This window comes from Patiria miniata, unplaced genomic scaffold (assembly GCF_015706575.1).
Source record: "Patiria miniata isolate m_02_andy unplaced genomic scaffold, ASM1570657v1 HiC_scaffold_13, whole genome shotgun sequence".
Classification (NCBI taxonomy): Eukaryota; Metazoa; Echinodermata; class Asteroidea; order Valvatida; family Asterinidae; genus Patiria; species Patiria miniata.
This window is the reverse complement of record NW_024037051.1, coordinates 6,406,419-6,431,086: the sequence shown is the minus strand read 5'-3', so window position 1 is coordinate 6,431,086 and position 24,668 is coordinate 6,406,419. Positions and strand designations below refer to the sequence as shown.

Below are 24,668 nucleotides of genomic sequence, written 5' to 3'. Positions count from 1 at the left end.
TTATTACTTTGTGTTGTCAGGATGTCGTGGCATCGTTGACTGTGCCGGCACCTGTAACGGCAACGCCTTTGTCAACAACTGTACGGAGTGCGTAGGTGGCCGCACGGGACGGGCCGTCACCTTCGGCATGGACCGGTGCGGCCTGTGCCGCAAGGCACGCGGTTACAGCGAGACCTGGGACTGCTACGGAACCTGTGACGGCACCGCAGTCGTCGATCGATGTGGTGAATGCGTCGGTATGTTCCACAAGTCTTATATCACTGTATATCACTTCATGATAAAATGGTTATGAGACGCCCGGGGATCTTTTCCCTAATGCAGAGTAAAACTACCACAAGGAATTAATAGTTTGCCTGCAATGTACAACACCGTTGAGAAACCGAAACACAATATACATACCTTAAAATTTGAGTCGACTGTGTAGGCCTACAGAATATCCCCTGCATTGCGCACAGGATTTGTTTTTTCCTCAAATTTTTTTGAAATAATGTCACAATTTGACCTTTGAAAACAACATGTAGGCCTAATTCGTTTTTCATCTTACGTATTTTTTTCTTTAGATTTCTCCTAATGTATTTCTAATATTATGATATAAGACTGAGCCTTACAAATCGTGGTACATGAATGTTGGCAGAGAGGTTGTAGCAGGGCACGGAATTTAAGTGTTCTCACAAGTAAAAAATCGGCCTTATTTGATAAAAGTTAGATAACTGCTGGAGACGGGCGCCCTCCGCAGCCCCCCCCCCCCTGTATCCACCGCTGTTAGGTTTTAATTTGTGTGTGTTTAATGCATTTCTTCATAAATTAAAATTTAAAATTGTGTGTTTTTCTCCTCGATTTCCCTTCCTAGGTGGCTCAACTGGCCAGAGTCGCGATGCTAACGACGGCCGGCTGGACTGCCGCGGTGTCTGCGACGGCGGTTGGGTGGCCGACACCTGCAACTACTGCGAGCCGCCGGCCAAGCAAGGCGTGGTGTACGACGGGGGCAGCAAGTACAAGGACTGCACGGGGAGCTGCGTCCGGCCGGGCTTCCCCAGGGCACAGGAAAATGATTGCGGGGCGTGCTGGGGTGGCAGCTCGGGGCTCGACGAGACGGAAGGCGTCAACGTCTGCGGCCAGTGCGAGAGCAGCTCTGTTGCCGATGTGAACTCGTGTGCCGGATGCGATGGTGTCCCCGCAAGGTATTTAATCACAATGCTCTAAACCGTCCTCGGTCAAAATCATGGATGATGGTCAGATTGATCCGGAATCCACCGAGTTTTATTTGGCCTAAATCTTTTCCGGGGTCAAAACTGACATTTTCGGGCCATCATGACACTTTCCCGCTCATTTTCCGGATCATTTTGACCCAGAAACCTTAGCAACAGTGTCAATTTGACCTGAAAAAAAGCGTTATTGTTTACAGTGAATGACCAAATAGGTCCCAGATTTACCAGGATTTTTGTTGCAGTGTATAGTGCCAAACAAAGGCAAACATTTGAGGGCTGATATCCGCACTTTTCTTTTCTTTTAAGCCAAAATAAACTTAGGTATGCATTAATAAGAATTAATAGGGCAGAAGCATTAAATGCAAGAAACATTAAGTTAGTCTTAACATTTTGTTAACAAAGTAGATGATTTTCAGGATTTTATGTGGTTCAAAATTGAACTTTCGTCGTATTGTTGTGAGCTTTTCTAGACTCATAATCTTGGCAGTTTGCGATGTTTTAGTCACTGAGGTACTGAGAAGTTAATCATGGATAATGTGGTTGGAACTGATCTTATACTTTCACCTTTCAGTGTCCTCAGTGGGTAAACATCAATCTATCTGCTCCACTATTATGACTTGAGAACTTAAACTTAATTTGATAATGACTTGAGTGTTTGTTTATTAAATGTATTATTGTGTTTGTTTCAGTGGTATTGAATACGATGCGTGTGGAGTGTGTGGAGGGGATGGGACTAATTGCGTTGCTGTGGGGGTGGTGCTACCAAATATCGTCCCAAACGTCGAGACAAGGGTGAGTACGTTAAAAACTATATAGCCTGCTGCTAGAAGCTGTTGACATACTCATTTTAGACTCGAACATTCATTTTGGACTCGAACCACCGATTCTCGACATGTGGGTCAGCGATCAAACCACTAGGCTATTTCACTTGTTACAATTACGCTCGAGTTTAAAACCTAAGAACCATTCATTGTATTCTTAAGATTGGGTCGTTGAATTGCCTTCAATTGTTGATAGGTGATTTTGTCCTTGCCGTTGTAGAGCGACTGTACAGTGCGCCAATTGTCTCCATTGTTTTCAACATCTCATTATTAATGGCACACAACTTCGTTTCCCAAAAATAATATCTGTCCTTCATTCTTCTCATTAGATATTGCGTCAGATCATTAGAATTTCTCAGCTTATGATATAGTTGTTTTTATAAGGCATTTCTGTACCAGCTTCAGCCTAAAAAAAGCTCTTACGCTTCCTAATTTTATTAAAATTTTACTTTTACTAGGGCCTATGAATCTTCTGTGTTGAGGGTTAATTTGTTTCAGGTTACTTCAGCTATACAGACATTTAAGACTAGTGGTAAATGGTTTATAGGTTACAATGATTTTGTAAAGAATAGAGAAATCACAGTTAACTTCGGTGATTGTTTTCGTAAACCTAATGTATATAAACGTACTGAAATTAATAACCGTTGGACTGAAAACTTTTGATCGTTCGGGCCCAATGGTTGTTTTTTCCCCTCCATATGCTCCCATGCTAATCGTGATGTTTAGGATGACCATGGGTCGTGCTTTCGTGGTTGACTGCGTAATCTTAGCTTTTAGAATTACCCCTTCTTTCTGTCAATAATCCAATGGGTTACACCGTAACAAAACCAACCGTAGATTATTGTTATTATGCAAAAAATAACTTTGTGATTGCGCATGTTGCACTGGAAACTTAAAGCTGAAATTGGAACATTGGTGACCGATGCCCGCATGGGCGCATAGTTGCCAACGCGGTTGTGAAGATATAGATGAGACGGCCAAAAAAGAAACACTTTTGTTGTTAACATTCCATAACACAAGTGACGCTTAATACCAAGAAATTTGGACCAAAGCATCGCCCATTGATGATACATTGTCCTTACATAATACCCGCTCAAGGTCTGTTCAGTTTTCAAGCATGCTGGAGCGGAAAAGTTGCCATCAGAACAATCCACCTTCGCGTTGGTGGTGTCCATGGTGCCCGGCAGCTTGCATGCGGTTTTACGCGCGTCTCACCATGACAAAAATCGATCAGAGATCGATTTGGGACCAGCCTGTGCGGAGCACATTGGACAAAATCTTTGTGTACTATTGCTACCAAAGGAAAAAAAAGTTTTGGTCAAAATTCTGGGGACCGGCATAGTCTTGGCTCAAGACGTCAGTGATCAAGAGCGTATGTTGCATTGTTGTGTAGCGCCCTCGCATAATTTTTTTTTATATATAACTTTCTCTCACTAACATCTTAGTCACTACGTAGTAAAAAGGGGCATGGCTATTTGATGTAAATAAGACGGTCTGTATAAATTCGAATATACACAGTTCTTTTCTTTTTATAGCTCCATTATGCTTGATCACCGCGCGCGAAACTTTTTAACCGATGCTACAGAAACAAACAAAACTCGTTTCTGGACCCGTTTTCTGTCAAAGATACAACTTTATAACGTTATACGGCTACAGAAGTTAGAACAACTAGGGGAGGGGCTGTCTTTTGTTCAGTTTGTCTATAATGAACCTTGTCCCAGGCGTAACATCCTATTTGGACAAAAACATTTAGAACTCAGACCGATTTTTGCATATCGCATGCATGTAGATCCCATTCAAATTTTGCTTTAATCTTGGTAGATTTTCTAACCGTGCTCTTCAACGTAATCGATTTTGTTTTCCTCCAGACGCATTTTCAGTGAATTATTTTAACGGGAAAGCAATTCCCTCTCAAAACACGCTTTTATTTTCGGTTGGTTTATTATTTTGCGCACGTAAAAAGATACTTACTGCTGAACTTGTGTCGTTCAATTTGCAAGTAATTCGAAATTTGCGAAGTAATGTCCCAAAACTAAAAAAACAAAATGTCATGTTCAAAAGTGAAAAACTTAAGTATATAGCAATTTAATAAACGTGATCTATTTTTCGAGGTAAAAGTGCACGGAAAGAGACGGACGCAATACAGAGTTTCATTTTTTTCCCCTCAAAGTTATGAAACAAGAAAGGAAATACAAATCTAACTACCTTGTACTTTGGGAGGAAAAAAAGGTTTACCGAAAGAAATCTGCGAGATGCAGGGACGCCATTAGGAGAGAAATCTGCACATATCCGTTTTCCCCCCAATTTATTCGTCAGAGTCCGAAGAAGTAAATGTATGCTACGGGCATTCACGAATCACGAGTCGGCCATATTGAATTGAAAGTGATGTACAATCTTAATTTTTGGAACTTGCGAAGAGAAATGAAAGCAAGTTAGTGTATAATATATTCCAGTCTGATTCAATGAATAATTTAACATTTGTAATTAAACATTCCCTAATGTTTAAAGCCATATTAAAAAAAAAAAAAAAAAAATGACGGTAAAATAAGGCTGCATTGTGCCTGTATAAAAAGTATGGCGCCATCCCATTTCAACAGTTAACAATTAATGAAATACATTTAGGGAACTCTACAAAAATGGCCAATTCGAGAATTTCGTATGGACTTCGAGAACATCCATGTCTTTGTTTTTTTCATGCGCTGAAATACCACCGCCCGTCACCGTCAATCAGTAAATCTAGAAATTTAATTAAAAACGAAAACATAGTTAAAATAAAAGTAACTTAAGATTACCCAAATCAGATTCTAGAAATCACAATTACAAAATATTAACCGCTTTTGGCTTTTTTTTTACCAATTTTCTTTTGCCAGGTCCGCGTGGCCGGAGCGGGATTCACCGCTGGCGCTTCATTGACCTGTCTCTTCACGCGCAGTGGCCAGACAACAGAGGGCGCTGCCGCTCGAATCGACACCACACTGCTGTGGTGCGAAGTCCCCGTGTTGACTCCAGGTAACGTAAACAAAGAGGTTCAAATTCAAGATATATTGCTTTGGAACCAATGATCGCTTTGCTTGATAACTTCGGGAAAGTTTTAATGAACAACTTGAATTCTGATTGCCAATAACTATGATGGTCGTGCAAAAAAGGCAAAACATGGGTGGCGATGGGGGGGGGGGGGGGGGGGGGGGGGGGGGGGGGACATGTCTTCCAAATATTTTTTACACACGAGGTAATTGAGCTATCATGTTTGCAAAAGATACTTGCAATGAGATAATTGATGTATCAAGTGCGCACTGTAATTGTATCAAGTGCACAAGGAATAATTGATCTGATCAAGTGCACAAGAGATAATTAATTGATCTGATCAAGTGCACAAGAGATAAGTGATCTATCAGGTGCGCATGAGATAATTGATCTGTCAAGTGCACAGGAGATAATCGATATATCATGTGTGCACGAGATATTACTGATCTATCACATGCGCATGAGATAATTGATCTGTCAAGTGCACAGGAGATAATTGATCTGTCAATTGCGCAGGAGATAATTGATCTGTCAAGTGCGCATGAGATAATTGATCTGTCAAGTGCACAGGAGATAAGTGATCTATCATGTGTGCACAAGATAATTGATTTATCATGTCCCCATGAGATAATACTGATCTATCACATGCCCATGAGATAATTGATCTATCAAGTGCACACGAAATAATCAATCTATTACAGTAAGTGCGCACTTTATGATTTGATAAGTCATCTCGTGCGCACAAGACAATTCAAGTCATTTTGGAATTGGAATTATAAACTTTTTTAAAGGTAGTTTTGGAAATCGCCCTAATCTTAACATCCTTACTTGTTACAGTCATGAATTCAACAATTACCGATTATTGAATGAGCTATATGTGGACATTGTGGCAGCACAAATAAGTAGAACAAGTTTTGATGAACTTTCAAATCAACAGTTGCCTCCCTCAGTGATTCTAAGGAGCTATTGAAAATAAAATCGTACCAACTTTAACATTTTACCAATTAATTTACCGTATCTGTCACAGGTGACTATGAAGTGAGTGTTCGTCGCAACTCTGACCTGCCTTCGGAGATCACCTCGACCCTCCGAGTGTTCCAAGGTAAAATTTTTTGAGTTTTCACCTCTAAGTCATACTTGAACAGTTGATTCTCGTTAAAATTTCACAAGAGCTTGTGAGATCATAACCTTAGGACATCAATACAGGGTGAGTAAAAAAACCAAAAACTGACACCCAAATTGTTGTACCGTCAGTCAGAGGGGGGGGGGGGGGGGGCGCTTGGGCCTGCCTGCTCCCCCCTCCCCCCCCCCCCCCCCCCCCCCCCGCAAGCAAAAAAAAAAAAAAAAAGGGGGGGGGGGAAAGAAAACGGTGCGCAAAATCAGATTGTTGTAAATTTAATGGGGTGGGGGGGGGGATGTCCCTGCCCACCCTCGAAAAAAAGATCAATCGGGAAAATATAGGGATTTTGGGGGGAAATATTTGCCCCCCTGTAGAAAACATCCTGGCAATGCCCATGAGTGTGAATTGTTTTTCTTTTCTCTGAAAGAACCCACACCTTATTTTGTGATCAGTGGACAGAACTTTAAAACAGTGGTTGTTTTTAAAAGCATTCTTGTACTAAAAGAAAGCTCATTGATTGGGCTTTCATCTTAGATTTTGAAAGTGCTACATGCAGAACTTCACCAAAACAACAGTGCCAAAACTTGGGTTTCGTTTCTTTTTCACTCACCCTGTATAATGATATAATACTTTTAATATTGACTTGGTTTGGTTGACAAAGTATAGATCGATTGTACATGTATTCAGAAGTTATGTTCGAGCCATGTTTTGTTACGTTACTTTATAGCAATGAATTCACAAGAGGTCTACTCATGCGCATCCTTGTTGAACAAAAACACACACCCCAAAGATGGCTGCAGTGCAAATGGTCTATTCTGGGGGGAAAAAACCAAGACATTTATTGTAACAAGTTACATTTTTCTTATCTAGTGTTGAAAAGCATCGTTTTACATAGTGTTGCACAGGTCCCATGAAAAGCAAGTTTGTAATGTTGGATTTAAATGCTAACAAAAATGGGGAAAAAAATAATGGGTATCCGATTTTCAGCGAAATCCTATATTAACATATGAAACTATATTCAATATCACCCTGGAATTAGAAGAGCTACTTTCACTGTCATCGTCACTGACCAATCAGTAAGTCAGAATCAGTCAGTCTCAAGCAGTTGCAACCAATCACATTTGGTCAGGTCTACTGTACCAGCTCTTCTCATACCAGCACTCAAATCTGTGACTGTTTAAATCTTGGTGTATAACTGTATTGGGAATGGTTTAATCATTGCCGATTGCGTTTTGCATTGCAGATGTTGAGGTGCTCAGTATATCCCCGACAACGTTCACTGTTAACCGATCCGTCGAGAATGTGGAAATCACCGTTACCGTTGCGACAGGAGCATTGGCATTCTTGCGGGCATATTCGGCAGAATGGAACGTTCTGCCCACGCTCTCTGTGTTCTTGGACAATGGTACATGCCCATTTCTTTTCTTTTGTTTCTGAAAGTTTATTTTTCCCCTGAAAAATGTAGAAATCTACGGACACAATACCAGGGTAATATCCAACTCTTTCACAAGTCATGTACAAATTACCCAGTCCCAATTCATGTCATGAATCTATTGCAATCAGGGGCGGGGGAACTGGGGGTGGGGCGGGGGGGGGGGGGGGGGGGGCGATTTACCTTAGTGCCCCTTGCGAACATAATGTGCCCCTCGAGTATAAATGTGGCGTGGCCCCTCGAGTTGAAAACAAAACTTGCCCTAAAATTTCGGAAAATTTGTTTTCAGTAACCATTTCCCAAAATGGTATAGAGAGTTCTGATATGAATGAGGAATATGAAAACCAAGCCCCAAAACCCTTACAATGCACCCTGAAAATGGGCACATAATGCGTAGTTTGCATGATGGCTGGTTTTGAAGAGCGCCCCCTATTTCGGAAGATGGTACCAGCCCCCCCCCCCCCCACACTACATCACCCAGTACACACCATGCACACGCCAGTCTCCATATAAGGAGATGTTTACAACTACTCGCGAGAGGCACATACCATAACAATGCCAGCAGGGTGTTTAAAAAAACATGAAGTAAAATGGTTGAACAAAATCATTGGAAATGTATAAGTTTTGACTTGTTTTGACTTTTTGACTCAAAGATATTTATGAATGGGAATAAATATGTGCTTGGCCATGTCCATCGCCTTCAGCTTGGGCCATTATCAGCGTCTAGGCCCCTGAGGCGGTTTTAAAAAACTGTTTAAAACTGGCCAAGCACGTGTTTATTCCCTTCTCAGCGTAATGTCCTACAAATTTTGATTGTCTTTATCATTTGGAATTCCCTAAGGAATTTGTAACGGTGTTCTCATTTCTCTGTCTTTACCTTTTTTCCCCGTTCAGGTTTCTTGAGGTCATACAGTACGTTTGACTCAGACGAGACCATGACGTTCCTCCTGGACATGCCATTTGATTCCGGCTCTGGAATTGTTGTACCGTCAGTCAATTATGGAGCCACAGCTCTTGGCCAGTACAGTGTCAATGGCTATGCCTACTTCCAGGCTCCAACCTTGGAGAACATCCAGTTTTCTGATTCAGGTGAGAGACTATGAATAACCATGTTGAGCACATGGCCCAGTGGACTGAGTTCACAGTGCTTGTGTTCTTAGGCATGACACCTTACCTCAATTGCCTCTCTCCGACCAAGAGTATAGATGGATGAGGGTAACGAACAGTCTGCACTGATCTTAAAGTGCTTCATAACAAGTGATCCGAGGCAGCAGTCTTTGTAACGTGGCTTGAAAGTTTAAATGTTGCACACAGATACCTAAGACAGTTTGCCCATTCCCATTTGTCGAGAGCCCGTCACGTGGCCGGTCTTAAACGGATGATAAAGACATGGCTGGCTGGTCTTAAAACAATTTTCCAGTGTCACATGAAATTTGGACTCTATGAAATCCAGTGCATTTTCACCTTATATTGGTTGAGCGTTCACAATCCTTCCTTAGGCATACGCAATACTACCAGTGAGTCAGTATTTCATAGTGCTAAATTCACAATGCACTCACCACAGTTGCATCTGCGCATTATCGTTACATCTTACCCTCAAGCTGGACACATCATATATAGCTAGAGAGGTGTTTTGAAAAACAGAAAGTAAAAATGTTGAACAAACTCATTGGCAATTTTTTCCTTTTTTTTACTTTTGGACCGAAAAGTTTATATTTTTTTTTTTTACCGAAAAAGGTATTTATGAATGGGAATAAATATGTGCTTGGTTGGTATTAAACTCTATGTTTAAGACTGGTTGGAGTCTGGAATAGTGAGACTCCAACCAGTCCTAAATATAGTGTTTAATACCTTCCAAGCAAACATTTATTTCCTTATAAATGATGCTTTATAGTTTTGCTAAACGTTTACAAAATTAAATAAGTCACACCCTTTACGTTTTACAGGGGCAACCTTGCTGGTGACCTTTGACATGCCGGTGGACTATGAGAACCTTCGCTCGTGCCGGCAGATGTTCAATTCTGTCGAGATGTTAGGAGTGGGCGCCCGCTGCCTGTGGCTGTACCCGACCGCCATGCTCATCCTCATCGGCAAGGGCAACAATCTGGTGGAAATCGGTGAGATCCCAACTGACTACATGTAATTTGTCCCAACTTCAAAATGTCCCTTTTGCCTTGCATGTAACAAATTCCTTTTGAGGTTGATAGTTTATGCATTGGTAGGAAAATTGTTCATTAACCCTAACTCTCCCAGGTGTGTTTACTAGAACCCTGCCAAAGGTAGTGAAATCATAGATGTTTATAAGGATGTGGGAAAAAAGTGGACCCCAAATTTATCGAATGACCATTATATGTAACTCGTACTACTTCACAGGTACTCCTATGGCAGTCAAGCCTGACGCCTTGAAGGCCTTCCGCCAAGACTTCTCCCATTCCGTGGAGTCCACGTCCTTCAGCGTCCGTGCTCCAGACAACCCCGTCCAGCCCGAGGCCATAGTGACCGGTCCTCCTAAGCTGCCCAGCTGCGGGGATATCCGCATCGATGCCCGCCGGTCAAGGGGGAGTGGTGGCCGCGACATGTCCTACTATTGGGAAGTGGCCAGCACGGGCAGCACGTCCGCCTTAGACAGCGCGCTGAATGACATCAACAGTAAATATCACCCTCCCTGGTTTTTTTTTTTTTTAACAGCATTTCTGAGAGGGTGGTCCTGTTGTGTCTTGAGGAAATAGTCAAACTTGACTGACTGTAAAAAAAATAATTACCACTGTCATGAATACTTCCCCCAAACATCCAAACGACCCAAGTAAACAGTGTGACAAGTATTGAGTCTGATTCGCAACTTCTAAAAATGTCAAGCTTTTGCTTTAATTGAGACCTCAGTTCAAGGTTTTGATTCAAAATAATTTTTGCCGATGATGGTACTTACTAACTACGGGAAGTCAAATTTAGTCGCAGCTCATTTGTGTTTTCATACGTGTAGCCCATCGAAAATCTGCTGTTTCCGTAACCCATCTGATGGTATTTTGGATTTCCCTTCAAGCCCAACCCAGGTCCCTCCAAATTCACCAGGAGGTTTGTAGCTCTTGGATGTTGTGAGCATCACGTTGACAGAACCCAACCACTGTCACTCTACATTGTGCTTGATGCCCTTGAAGGTTTAAAGGATGATATAGGATCATTTGCAATTGCAAGTTTATGAAATGGACTGATTTAAGGGCTATTAATTTACAGCAGACAAGAGCTATTCAGTGTTTTATGTCCATTGGTGCAACATGAAAAAATGTAAGTGCCCGAGTGCCAGCTCTGTGAAGGGAAAGTATTTACATACTGATACCTAGCTTACCTGAGCGTATGGCGTCAACAGCCAGCTCACAGCCTTTTAAGGGATGTTATATGTGACAAAACTGTTTGTTCTCAGTGATGGTTAGGTTCTAACTATCGTTAGTACTGATACAAAATTCCTCTTTTTCTTGAGAATGACAGCGTACCAGACTCAACGATTTCACAGGGTGTTTTGTACTGTTATTTACTTACAGTCGAGTGGGTTATTTCATGATATTTTGGCAGTTTGGTTTTTGACTGAGTGTTGATTTCAAATTAGGTTTTGCCCTTCACCGACGTTTAAACACTGTATACTCAGTGTGTTACCTCCCGAGTGAAAATTGGAAAAAATCACTCGGGTGGGACTCGAACCCACGACCTCCTGCTTCCATCTTATAAGAGTGTTGACTTACAATCCCACACGCCTTTTATACAAAGCATAAGCCATTGGTTTCCTGCACAGTGAAGGATTTTGGAGGATTCAGGAAGATTTCTAGCTAAAATTCTAAGGAGTTTGAGTGAATCATTTACTCTGAATCCCTAACTCTGTTCTGTTTGGTGCCCTTCCCCCTATTTCCACAACCATCAGACAGCGTCGTCTTTGGTTAGCCGGTCACGTTTATCGACATAATGAGCCAGCTTAAGTCAAGTTCTCCTCTGGAATCCTGAAGACAAAAAGGTCGTCCCAACATGACTCTGAAAACATCCATCGAGCTAGAAAATGGTCTGAGCGGTCCATCTCTTTCCAACACTATGCTCGACAGGGACAGTTGGGCCCAATTCATCAAGTCATCATGAAAATGAAAATGAATGAAGAAGAAGAAGATTTACTGGTTTTTTCACTTCTTTTCTTCATCCAGCCAATAGCCCCTCTGCCTCGCTCTCCATGGATGGTGACTTAATGGACGCTGACACAGATTATGTCTTCACCGTCAATGTGACAAACTTCCTCGGGGGCTCAGACCTGGCCTCTCTGACCGTCCACCGGACCGGCACCGCGGCCCCGGAGGTCAAGATCCTGTCCAGTGGGGTCGACCTTACCTCAGTCCGTGTGTCTGACAGGTGAGTGGAGTTGTGATCAAGTCGATCAAAATCCTATCACAAGGTAATCATTACAAGTCAATCACATGTCAATCACAAGGTAGTCACGTGCCAATTACTAGTCAATCACAAGTCAATCACAAGGTAAACACAAGTCAATCCTAAGGCAATCACAAGTCAATCATAAGTCATTCACAAGTTAATCACAAGTCAATCACAAGTCATTCACAAATCATCCTGAAGTTAATCACAAGTCAATCACAAGGTAATCACAATTCTATCACAAAGTCAGTCACAAGTCAATCTCAAGGTAATCACATGACAATACAATGTAAACACAAGTCAATCCTAAGGCAATCACAAGTCAATCATAAGTTAATCACAAGGTAATCACAAGTCATCCTGAAGGTAAACACACAAGGTAATCACAACTCTATCAGAAGTCCATCATAAAGTCAATCACAAGTCAATCACAAGTCAATCTCAAGGTAATCACAAGTCAATCGCAACGTAAACACAAGTCAATCCTAAGGCAATCACAAGTCAATCACAGGTCATTCACAAGTCGTTCACAAGTTAATCACAAGCCAATCATAGGTAATCACAAGTCATTATGAAGGTTATCACAAGTCAATCACAAGGTAATCACAACTTTATCCAAGTCCATCACAAATCAAACGCAAATCAATCACAAGTCAATCACCAGGTAATCACAAGTCATCCTGAAGTTAATCACAGGTCAATCACAAAGTAATCACGACTCTATCACAAGTCCATCACAGAGTCAATCACAATTCAATCAAATTCAATTAATTGTCAAATCATAGTAATTGTGGATGAAGGATGACGAAAGGAATATGGAATAGAGACGGGATGATTGTTAATTACATTGAAATATATTGACTTGATTTTGCAGCTCTTGGAGACAAGACAATATACATCAGTTTTGAGCAATGCCAAATTATTGCGTAGTTCAAGCATTTAATGTATTAACAAAAATAATGTGTCTTTCTACAGCTTTGAACTGACCGCACATATCAAGTTCTACTCAGAGTGCGTCCCTCCTGGTGAGACACTGTTTGAGTGGTCAGTCAACAACACCGACGTGGCTCTGAATCTCAAGACGCAGTACACAAGATCCCTGTACGTCCCTACCTACTCCTTACCAGGTACGACTCTAAGCAGCCTTCTTTGTGGGTGGAATTTCATGTTGCAAGCATTTTAAGGTTGAAGAATTCTTATCCGAGTGATGAAAATCTAACGTATACACTGTATACACTGCACGTGTATGCATTTTAAGTCACACAGTCACGTTTGTTTATGGTGTAAATCGAGGACACACACGTGTAACATCATCGGTGAATCGAGGACAGGAACCAAATCGAGGACGACCTCGATTCAAAAACATGTACAAAACCAATGAGAGCTGTTGCAAAAGGAAAAGGGAAGAGGAACAAAAGAAAATCCTCGATTTACACCATAAACAAACGTGCTAGTGCGTTCATGTGTATTTTTAAGTTTCAACAATTCAACAATGAAAATATACTAAAAGTAAAACAAGCTTTTGAAACTTCAGTGGCATCTTTGTGGACTGATGACTGATATAATTTATTATTTCAAATAAAACTACTCATATTTTGCGAGAAAAATCTTTGCTTTCAGTTAAAAGAAAAAGAAAAAAACTAATTTATTAGTCTCTTACATTGAGTTTCAGACTCGAGTCCGAGTCCACATCCACATATATGTGTACTCCGCCCCATATACTTTCCAGATTATGGGATTGGGTACCCGTAACCAACTTTACAAATTACTTAGTAATTTCTCAAACAGTGGAAAAGAAAGGCACTGAATTGTACGCCATTTGTGGGGAATTTTCAAAATGAAAACCAGGATACATGGAAAATCAAAACAGATTTCACATTTACATTTGAACGCGCGACAGATAATGCTGACGAAAGTTGCAATTTAAACCGTGAGGCTGTAAATCACGTCAGATAACTTCTGGGATTTAAATTTTGGGATTGGGTTTCTTTTATGCCCCTCTCACACCAGTGCGAGGTCACTTCGGAAATGCAATTGTTTTCAACAGTATCCGTGGTCTCCATTTTTTTGGTCCGTTTTATTGATGTCAGCACGTTTTTATTTCGTGGTACCTGTTTTTACTTTGTGAGTAATCCGTGGCCACCTCGGAAACACCACGGGACCAACCCGTGCTCATGTCCGTTTCCTGGAATTCACGTACTGCACGCCGGCGACATCTCGTGGCCATCCCGATTGCATCCCGTGATGACTTTGGCGCCAGCTCGAGACTACTACGTGGTGTCAGTGGTGACTACGGCGCCAGCTCGAGAGTACTACGTGTAGTCCGTGAGCACTTCGTGGCCAACTCGTGGACACTTTGTGGACTCCGGAGCTCACTCTGATGTACCATCGAGTACCGCGTAATGAAAACGGCCTTAAAACAGGCCAACAATCAATCCGGGGCCATCCCGTAAAATCTGATGTAACTTCTGCCCAACCTCGAGAACACTACGAGAGTACTTCGAATAAGCCGTATTGAACACGTTTTCAATTCAGCAATAAAATTCCGAAGTGCACTCGTTTCAGTTTTTCAACATATCCAAAAACTTTTCGGGTGATTCGTGGAGCATCCGTGAGAATCGGCTCACGGAAGGAATCGACATGTCTTTCATTCGTGGTTAGTTCGTGGCAACCCGTGAGATCCGATTCCCTTTTCGTGGTTACCTCGAAGTGGCCACGAAATGGCTTCACGTATTGGTGTGAGAGGGGTCTTACGGATACATGGCTACCTGTGTTTGACTTCAATAGGGTACCCGGTTGCGTACTACCGTAAATGAACACCACTTACAATTTTTTGCCTTGTTTTTTTTAAACTGCAGCTGGTAATTCCCTGACATTCACGGTGCGTGTCTACAAGTCCAGCAATCCCTCTGCATACGTCGAGGCGTCCATGGGAGCCGTCACTATTTCCTCTCCCTTGGTGGCCATCATTCGTGGTCCGTCGGAGCTGACTATCGGCAGGGATAGCGGAGAGGTGGTCCTGGATGGATCGCTGTCCTACGATCCTGATGAGGAGGCCAGGGAGTGGACTTATGAGTGGCAGTGTCTTCAGGTCAGATTGTAGTAAAAAAAAACTAGAACTCTCAGTGGGCCTTTGCTTTACTACGTCAGGCCATAGTTGAGTCAATGAATGCCATCATATACAAAACCAAAGAAGGAGTTTTAGACCTACCTAAACTTCCCTGTAAGTGATGTGGAGTGCTGTGGCCTCGTGGTTAAGGGCACTGGATTCGTGGTCTGCGGGTAAAGCTGCAGCTTGTGGGTTCGAGTCCAGCCTGGGGTCATGGTGCGTGTGCCCTTGGGCAAGGCACTTTGTCACTCATTGCCTCTCTCTGTGCAGGAGTAAATGGGTACCTGTGAGGGCAGAGATGGTTAGTGTGATTGAATAAGCTTCCTTGCACCTAACAGGCTGCATCGAGCTGTATACTCCCCAGGGAGCTGAGATGGTATTTGCAATGTTTAATTGGTCCAATGATTAGGGGTAATAATAATGTGAAGCGCTTTGATCTTAGTTAAAAGCGCTATATAAAAACCCGTTATTATTATTATTATTAAAGTTGCATTCACCATGCTGTTTTCGAGTTTCATCCCAAAAAATAGATTTCTTTTCTAAATTGCTATTTTTTATAGCAGTACAAAGGTTAGTCACTTTTGAATGAGAAATTGAGCGAAAAATAGGCCCATGTTATAGTTATAGTTATTACTTTACACATTTTGTATTACTTGCGGGTAAAGCTGCAGCTTGTGGGTTCGAGTCCAGCCTGGGGTCATGGTGCGTGTGCCCTTGGGCAAGGCACTTTGTCACTCATTGCCTCTCTCTGTGCAGGAGTAAATGGGTACCTGTGAGGGCAGAGATGGTTAGTGTGATTGAATAAGCTTCCTTGCGCCTAACAGGTTGTATCGAGCTGTATACTCCCCAGGGAGCTGAGATGGTATTTGCAATGTTTAATTGGTCCAATGATTAGGGGTAATAATAATGTGAAGCGCTTTGATCTTAGTTAAAAGCGCTATATAAAAACCCGTTATTATTATTATTATTAAAGTTGCATTCACCATGCTGTTTTCGAGTTTCATCCCAAAAAATAGATTTCTTTTCTAAATTGCTATTTTTTATAGCAGTACAAAGGTTAGTCACTTTTGAATGAGAAATCGAGCGAAAAATAGGCCCATGTTTAGTTAAAGTTATTACTTTACACATTTTGAATTACTTGCGGCCAAACAATATGTCTGTTCTGGCAGGGTAGGGTGGTTCCCGCCCCACAATCAGTGTTGATAATGTACGGACCAGGAGCCAGTCTGCTTGCAAAGTGGATCTGTTTGCACCGTGCCCCCCCTCCCCCAAGAAAAAAAAAATCCTTTTTTCAGAGGGGTGCAGACGTCCAAAATAGGAAGAAGTTTTTTTTGGAGTTTTTTGGGGGTTGGAATACAACATACAACTTAAAAATGTATTAACAGAAAACAAAAACTCAATTTTTTGAAGAGCATGGTGAACATCAAGATTTCTCCTGACTCCTGACGATGACTAGAGCAGGCTAGTCGAAACGTTGAGACCAAAGACAAGTTCGTTTAGAACTTACAGCAGGACTGTTCTTATCAGAACAAAAAACTACTTAGCAAAGTTGATAATAAGCAGGACAAGTTCTTTTCAGAACTAATATCTTCTAAGCAGTAGTTATTACCACATGGTGTTACTGCAAACCGAAACGATATCAAGATTTCTATTCTTAATTCTCTATTGTGAGCAAATTCCGCCTCTGTATTCATTAACGCTTTCCAGACTCGTTGGTGGCTCTGAAAGTTTCATCAAATCACTTCTGCGTTTCCAGTCAAGGGATTGCTCTAGTTCAAAAACAAAATTTCATTCTGCCCACAGACCGATGACAACAGTGCCTGCTGGTCCTACGACCCCTCCAGCATCGGTACCCTGATCAACAACGGTTCCAATCTGGACGGAGCCTACCTCAGGTTTGATGCGCTGAGTCTGCAAGCTGACAAGGCCTACACGTTCACCCTGGTCGCGTCAAAGGAGGCACGGTCAGCCTCTGCCACGGTCTATGTTTCCGTTGTCAACGGTAACCCGCCCAAGGTATGTCGCAGACCTTGTTGTGAGCTGAACATCCTTGGGTTGTATTTTGGTCGGAGTTTCACTTTGGTCATACAAACATTCTGAATCCATAGAATTTTTGTGCACTCTGTAGGGCTGTCCATTTTCGAATAATTTAGTATTCAAATACTCAAAAGTTTGTTTGACCGAATATTCGGATGTTCGAAACTGCTAGTTGCAACTTCGTGCCACTCTGGTCAAACGTTGCATGCAGAGCGCGCCACTTAAACTTTGTGTGCGGTGATTGATATGGAGTGTTATGCAGTAAGTATTTAATAACTATCAAGGCCTTCAACCTTCGAAAAAGATCTACAGAGATATAGAAACAATGAATCGCAGTCGACAAAAAAGTTACCGTCGACAAAAAAAGTGGCACTTGACAATAAAGGGCCGCAACTTTATGATAACATCACGGTCGTGTGTGTATGTGCGTAGTTTTTTGTTTTCGAATATTCAAACTGGCAAAAAGCTTTTCGAGTTTTTGTTTGATTATCGAATATTCAAATTTTCGGTATTTTCGGGACAGCCCTGGCGCTCTGGCACCAATGAGTCTTGTTTCAATTGGAAATCGTCACCGAGTATTTTGCTCATTATTTTGAATAAAAATCAGCAAAATTCAACCCCAAAATTGTTCACCTTTGTTTAGATTGAGATTCCCCCCAGGCCTGACAATGGCCAGGTCAAGGACAATCGGCCGTTCTTCCTGAGTGCCATCATCAGGTACTCCACGGAGCTCTCCAACGTCACGTGGGAGACTACCGACACCGGATCAGGTAAAATTAGCTGGACATTTGGAATTGAGGGTTGTATCTGAGATTACAATTTGTAAATTATTGGGAGCATTGTGTACGTCCTCACATGTCTTTGTCATTACTAGCACAAACCAGAAGCCATCTTGGGTGATTTGACAGCTGTAGTACAAAAAAGTGGTAAACGAAATGGGGGAGGGGGGATCTACAAGATGCCCTCCACACGTCCTGTGGTCCACCCCCACGAGCTTAGAATTTGGGGAAGACAAAAACAACTTTGCATTGTTTCAAACTCTTTCAGAACCCATTTAGTGCTCTATCTTTCAGATACTGATTCCCCCTGTAATCCCCCAGAAAGGCCACTGAGTTTAAAAGGCTATTCTGCATGACTGGCTTCGAGCAACTTCCTTGACCCTTTTGTTTCTGTCAGCATCCCCAAGTGGACTCGTAGGTTGTACAAAAGAAATAGGGGCACCTGTGCTTTGGCATGATGTATAGTGAAATCTTGATAAAGTCAAAACCTGTTAAAGGGAAGATATAACATTTGCAAACGTCAAAAAACGAGATGATCAAATTATTACAAACTATCTTGCTGGATTGTTAGGGAATGACAGTTTAAACCATCCTGTAAAATTGAGGCTCCTGGTGTGCTGACATTTTCAAGAAAACTTGTATTTTCCTAACGATGGTCCGCTTACCAACGTTGGAGAAAACTGGCTCTTTTTTTCACAAAAACTGCTCCTAAGTTTTCATATTGAGGTATTCTGCATTTTCTTTGCAAATGATTACACAACTGTGAAGGGGTACAAGCCAGCTAGACTGATTCTCTGACCTTACAATTCCCAAAGTCTATAGACTGCTCCGTTCCATCTTAAGTGGGGTCAGGGAACTAGACTACAAGAACATGGATCGTTTTCTTGGATTTTTTAGCATCTCCGAACCCAAAACTTGAAGCAAGTCAGTTTAACAATATTTGCTATACCGTACTAATCCTCAAAATCCATTTATATTTGAAAATTTCAGCAAAAGCAAATGTTATATATTCCCTTTAACTGAAAGACCCTTCCAACTCAAAACTTAAAACTTATTCCCGTCAAAACTGTGCTTATAACGCAAAATTTGAGCCACTTCCCCTGCGGTTTGACTCATCGAAATTCCACTGTATTGGTAATGTTGATGAAGATGACCTCATTTGCTGTTTTGCTTGTCTTGCTTCTAGGCTATGGCTTCCTGGACTTTGACGATACGTCAAACTTGTTGGTACCTGCCACGGTCTTCCCAGCGGAAGACGGGGTGTCGGCGGCACTTCTGGTTGTCAAAGCAGGTAGGTCTGAGTTGAGAGGAAATGCTTAAACCCTCTAGTACAAGTAAAGTTTGTCAAAAGCCTTTAGGTCCGTCGTGCTGGCGTTTATCTCCAGTTTCCTTGGCATGAAGCAACTGATAATATTTCTATCCCCTGGATGGGATGCCAGTCCATCGCAGGTTACTCCCCAGCTAATGCTGGTGTAGCGTGAATATCTGACTCCATGAAATGTGGACTCATTGGTATTATTGCGCTTGCGCAAGTACGAGAATATGCTCTTTTTAGGATCACATACGTGTCACGTGCGAGGGATTAATCAATAATAGGGAAAAGGAGTCCGATTTTCATAGGAGTCCGATTTTCTTATGACACCGGTACCCATTTACTCCTGGGTGGAGATGGGCAAGTGGGGGCAAAGTGGCTTGCCCAAGAACACAACAGATTGCCAGTGGCTGGATTCGAACCTCTTACCCTCGATCATGAGTCACACACCCTAACCACTAGGCCACACTCCCCTGCTAGGATATGTACAAAACGGGTAACTTTGTCTCAGTCATCTTACCCAAAAGCTTTGATTCATAAAATGTATCGGACATGAATTCATATGTACTATATAAAGGCTCATGGAGTAATAGTTTCTATGCATCAAAAACCCTCTCTCTGTCAAAATAGTTGTTTGATGGTGTCCACTATCAAAAAGTTGATTGGACAGCACCCTATTTCTATCAAACAGGTGTCCAGTTTAATACATTGAAAAAGGTCCAGGAGTTTAAAAGTTACAGGTGTATTTCTTATCTGAAAAGATCAGTTTTCATTGCATTGCACCAAAATGAACAGAGCACTGTGGACTCATGGTCTGGAGCATTGAATTCATAGTCTGCAGGCAATTTGGCAGGTTGTGGGTTCTAGTCCAGCCTGGGGTTGCGGTACGTGTGTCTATTGGCAAGACACGTTGTCACTCATTGCTTCTCTCCACCCAGGAGTAAATGGGTACCTGTGAGGGCAGAGACGGTTATTGTGACTGATTTGAGCTGCTTTGCATGGAAATGGCAGCATCGATCTGTATACTCCCCAGGGAGTTGAGATTGTCTTTAGAACATTTCATTGGCCCAATGATCAGGGGTAGTAATAATGTAGCGCTTTGATCTTAGTTAAAAGCGCTACATATGTACCCATTATTTTTATGATTAACAGAAGGGTGTATTTGGTTTTTGTGCAGTTTTTAGTCAAGTCCATCGCCAGTCCTTGCATTAATGCCCTCAGAAAACTCGCCAAGTCCCAAGTCAAGTCATAATCTATTCAAGTTTAGAGGAGAATGCAAAATAGAACAGGTGGTAACTTGAGGTTTACCTGGAGGTTTTACAAGGTTTAACGGGGTTTTCTGGGTTACCTCAGGGTAAAACCTCGAGTTAATCCTTGTTTAATTTTGCATGCTTCCCTTACATGGTACAGAGGCGATCCTTTGCCATTCTTCATCCTGTTACTAGTGACTGGACTACAAGTATGTTCATAGCCTATTGCCGGTGTATTCACTTGGGGGTTACTTGCTGCACATGCACAGTGTGAGACATCCACTAGTCTTCGCATGTTGGCGACATTTTACCAACATATTCTGGCGCTATGGTGGCATAAAATGTCCAAAATTTCCATTATGTGAGTTTTCCCAAAGTTATACCCGAAAAGATATACACAAAATAAGCCTCCAATTAAACTCACCATATAATCAACTGGGCTACATTTCTTTAAAAGGAATATTCGTTGCTTTCTTTTTGCCATGCAAATTGACCATGAATTATACTGATGAAGAGCAAATCAATAGTTGTGAATTTAAAAAAATTGTAGCTCCCTATTTATCACCTGGACGGGAACATTGACATTGATGGCTTCACTTCCATAGGTCTCCCTTACTCCCTAAAAACTCAGATTTTTAAGGAAAAAAACAAAACATCTTAATCAACGAAAATCACTGCTTGCGAAAAAGCTACTACATCATTTGAATACGGAGCATCAATAGACCTATTGAAACAAAAATTAGAGTAAGAAAAGACTGATTATGTCATGCCGCATTTAAGCCTTATTAAGGGACAAAGGCTGATGGCGTCGAGTGGGATACCTGGGCACAATAGACAAACTAAGTGGAAGGCACAAACATACGTGACTAGTGATTTACTCTCGACCAAAATTGTGATTGGACGACAGCTCTGCTTCATGCACTGTATTTTTTACACTGTAAAGTTCATTTACTTAAACGTAGGTGTGGTCAGCCGTGGTACTTCCTATTCCATCCGGATCAATGCAACCACCGTGGACGGTCAGACGAATTCAGTCAAGACCTACATCAGCGTGCTGTCTGGCCCGACATCGTGCGACTTTGTACTGCCGGACAACTATACCGAGTTTGAAGAGGTATGAATTCTCTCGCTTAGTGTTCATGTTCGTCTGCCTCTTGTCAGCCTTTTCATTAGAAGAAAGTGCAGCTATCTAAATATCTCCTGCAGTTACAGAATTTCTCCTTGCATTTTTTTTTGTAATCTGATATTTCCTTAAAAAAACGCTATATCAAATCTCAAAACTGGCTTGGAATGTTGTCTGTAGGCTCTGTGCGCCAAGAAAAGAGGACGCTTTTTTTTAACCAGTTTTGAAAGTCTGTGGTTGGGACACACAGCGTGTGTGTTACTGTACTGGTTCGCGTGCGAAGTACGCACGACTTTCTGAATGTGCCGAAGCTACAGCCACCGCGTTTTCGCGTGAGCGTCAGGTGTCCTCGGCGCGTGAATACTTTCAAATTTAACCTGCGATGGTCTCCCACAGTAATCCCCGCCCCCAACAAATTCGGATCATTCAAAATACGCATTTGATGAACCGGGAACCAGTCTAGGTCTCCCCCAACTCTCCTTTTCTGGCCGTTGAAGGGGTACTTGTGCACGGAGCCCATATGGTGGGTCAGGTAGCTGCCATCAGGCTAAAATATACACAATGGCTTTTTTCAAAGCTCGGTTTTGTTTCCGGTTCGGTTTTAAAATAACAAAGACAGTAGAACAGTCAAATGCCCTGCATCTTGATGTTTTGACAAATCATAGCTGTGGTTCACGTCCGACACGTATGCAGAATGTCATTTGTTCACTTGCACATGACGCATGCGTCTGGAATAAGGCAGTGGCGGTGCCAGATTTTAACATTTGGGGGGAAATTGGGAAAATAATTTCTTTGGGGGCAGTCATAAGAAAAGTCTCAAGCCTGTGTATGCGTGCGCGAACCATTGTCAACGGTACGGCAATAAGCCACAAGAGCAACTTAGAGGTGTAGTCATTTTCATGAATGAGAAATGTATCAAACTGCAGAATGGTGTATAACGAAATGTATAACAAATGTACAAAGATGTTGGCTGCACACTATCTACAGCTGTATAAATGCATGAGTGTCGTGATTTGTCTTAAATACCAGTGTTCTAATGCTTTCATTAGCCCCAAATTGTATGAATCTTAACAGCAAAGAAAAACAACATAATTAATCTACTTGAAGATAAAGTGTTCTGGGAAAACTGGGGGGAAAAAAAACAAAACTTGGGGGGGGGGGCAAATTCCACCCTTGCCCCCCCCCCCCCTCCCCCACATGTTGTTGTCCACGTATGCATTGGATGTAACCCTATGGGTTGGTCCATTGCTTGAGGATCTCATGTTTATTTGTTGTCTTGCAGGTGACATTTAGCATTGAGAACTGCGTGTCAGAGGCAGAGCCATTGCAGTATCAGCTTCATGTGGTCAAGGCAGACGGCAGCGTGTCAGCTTTCAAAGACACCACCCCGGAACCCTCGTTCACATCGGTCGGTGCCCCACAACTGCCCAGCTCCAACATCCGCATCTACATCATGAAGGTAACGAACAGGGGCCCTACTCATGAAACCTAGCCTAGTTGGTTACTAAAAAGGCATGTAGTTGCTTACTACGCCTAGTTGGTAACTAATTGGTATTCATGAAACATTGCTAATGCTAGTTACATTCTGCGTTGCTTACTAAGTCACTAGTTAGCAACTATATCATTTTTGTTGTGTCAGACTTGGCTTTTTAGGTGGTTTTCCCTCCGGTTGCTTTCTTGGACTTGCTCATACTTGACAGGCATTCTCTTGACTCAGTTTTTAATGTGGATAATCTAATTTTTAAATCATCCAATGATCTTTCAACCTGTGGAAATCTTGCACGGTGTTGACTGAGAATAGCATGCCCATGCATCTTTCTTTTTCTTGTTAGTGTTTGCATCCTTATGCTTAGCATCAATAATATCTTTTAATTTTCTCATACTTGTCTGCCATAAAGAGTTCTCTTCTTGAGAATAATTTGCCTTCCTTGCCCTTTTTGCTTGATATGCAATTGGTTGAGAATTTGATGTTGATTCACTTTGGCCTACTTGCAGTATACTATATACCGCATATAGACCTTGGTCACTTATTTCCTTCTCTTTTTGCTAATCCATGCAAGTGCTGGACATGGATTAGCTGTCACACTATTGTATCTGTTGTCATCACATTCCATACATGCCCACTCCATCCAAAAGAACCGAATTCCAGTTACTCAGGTATGCAACTAAATTCCCCTAGTATGTAACTAGCTAGCAAGGTAGTAAGGTTTCATGAATAACAATTAAGTTGTCAACTCCATAGTAGACTACTAGGTATTTTAGTATCCAACTAAGGCCTAGTTGGCTGCTAAGTTAGTAAGGTTTCATGAATATGGCCCCAGGGCATTATGGACTCTGTGGGTGAACAAGAGAGAGCACTTTTGGACCGCTTTTAAGAGCTCCATTAGGCAAAAAAAAAAAAGTCTCCGGTTTCTGGTATGCGCGCGCGTCGCCGAAGCCTTGCGCGTCAGCAAAATGAAAAAGTTTTTTTTTCAATGAAAGATGATGTCACAAAACCGCCAAACTCACTGGTTTGACTGGAATCCTGCTGCTGCACAATTTTAACGTGTTTTTAGATGGGGTTATGATCGAGAATAAGCTTTATGTGGCCTCTCTGGACTCCCATATATTTGCACTAAGTTTAGTCGGGCACCATTTGCAGTCATCAGCCGACATTTGAAGCAAAAAAGTCAGGTAAAAAAAAAAAAAGCCGCGTCGCCGCACCACTTTTTGGGCAAGCTCCATACCAGAAACCGGAGACTTTTTTGGGGGGGCCTTAGGGGACCCAGTGCATGCGCATACTGCTTCGCACGGTGAAGTACGCACAACTTTTTTTATTCTGAGTGTGTACAAAGCCATAGTACCGTCACTTGGGCATCAGGTTAGTGTTGTGCATCTGGTCGGGTTGACCAGGCCAAACCGACCCAAAACATTATAGAGATTTACCAGACCGAAACAGATCCGAACTTCCTAAAACCACCTTGACCCGACAAAAATTCAAGGAAAACCGGCCTGAACCGACCCAATACCGAACAGAAAAAACCCTGAATATCTGGCTTGGGCAACTGAG

The 24,668-nt window shown here is 42.1% G+C and overlaps 1 protein-coding gene across 1 annotated transcript in view; it reads left to right on the top strand.

The window, feature by feature from the left end:
• Positions 1-24,668, top strand: part of LOC119721034 — a 43,720-nt gene that overhangs the window by 4,212 nt on the left and 14,840 nt on the right. The window contains exons 2-18 of the mRNA XM_038190911.1: positions 21-236; positions 851-1,181; positions 1,898-2,000; positions 4,900-5,038; positions 6,081-6,155; positions 7,417-7,578; positions 8,500-8,694; positions 9,552-9,722; positions 9,979-10,254; positions 11,787-11,988; positions 12,985-13,136; positions 14,868-15,100; positions 16,922-17,134; positions 17,799-17,925; positions 19,121-19,225; positions 21,459-21,610; positions 22,902-23,078. Coding sequence (XP_038046839.1) covers positions 21-236; positions 851-1,181; positions 1,898-2,000; positions 4,900-5,038; positions 6,081-6,155; positions 7,417-7,578; positions 8,500-8,694; positions 9,552-9,722; positions 9,979-10,254; positions 11,787-11,988; positions 12,985-13,136; positions 14,868-15,100; positions 16,922-17,134; positions 17,799-17,925; positions 19,121-19,225; positions 21,459-21,610; positions 22,902-23,078 — 3,029 coding nt within the window. The remainder of the gene's footprint in view (positions 1-20; positions 237-850; positions 1,182-1,897; positions 2,001-4,899; positions 5,039-6,080; positions 6,156-7,416; positions 7,579-8,499; positions 8,695-9,551; positions 9,723-9,978; positions 10,255-11,786; positions 11,989-12,984; positions 13,137-14,867; positions 15,101-16,921; positions 17,135-17,798; positions 17,926-19,120; positions 19,226-21,458; positions 21,611-22,901; positions 23,079-24,668) is intronic.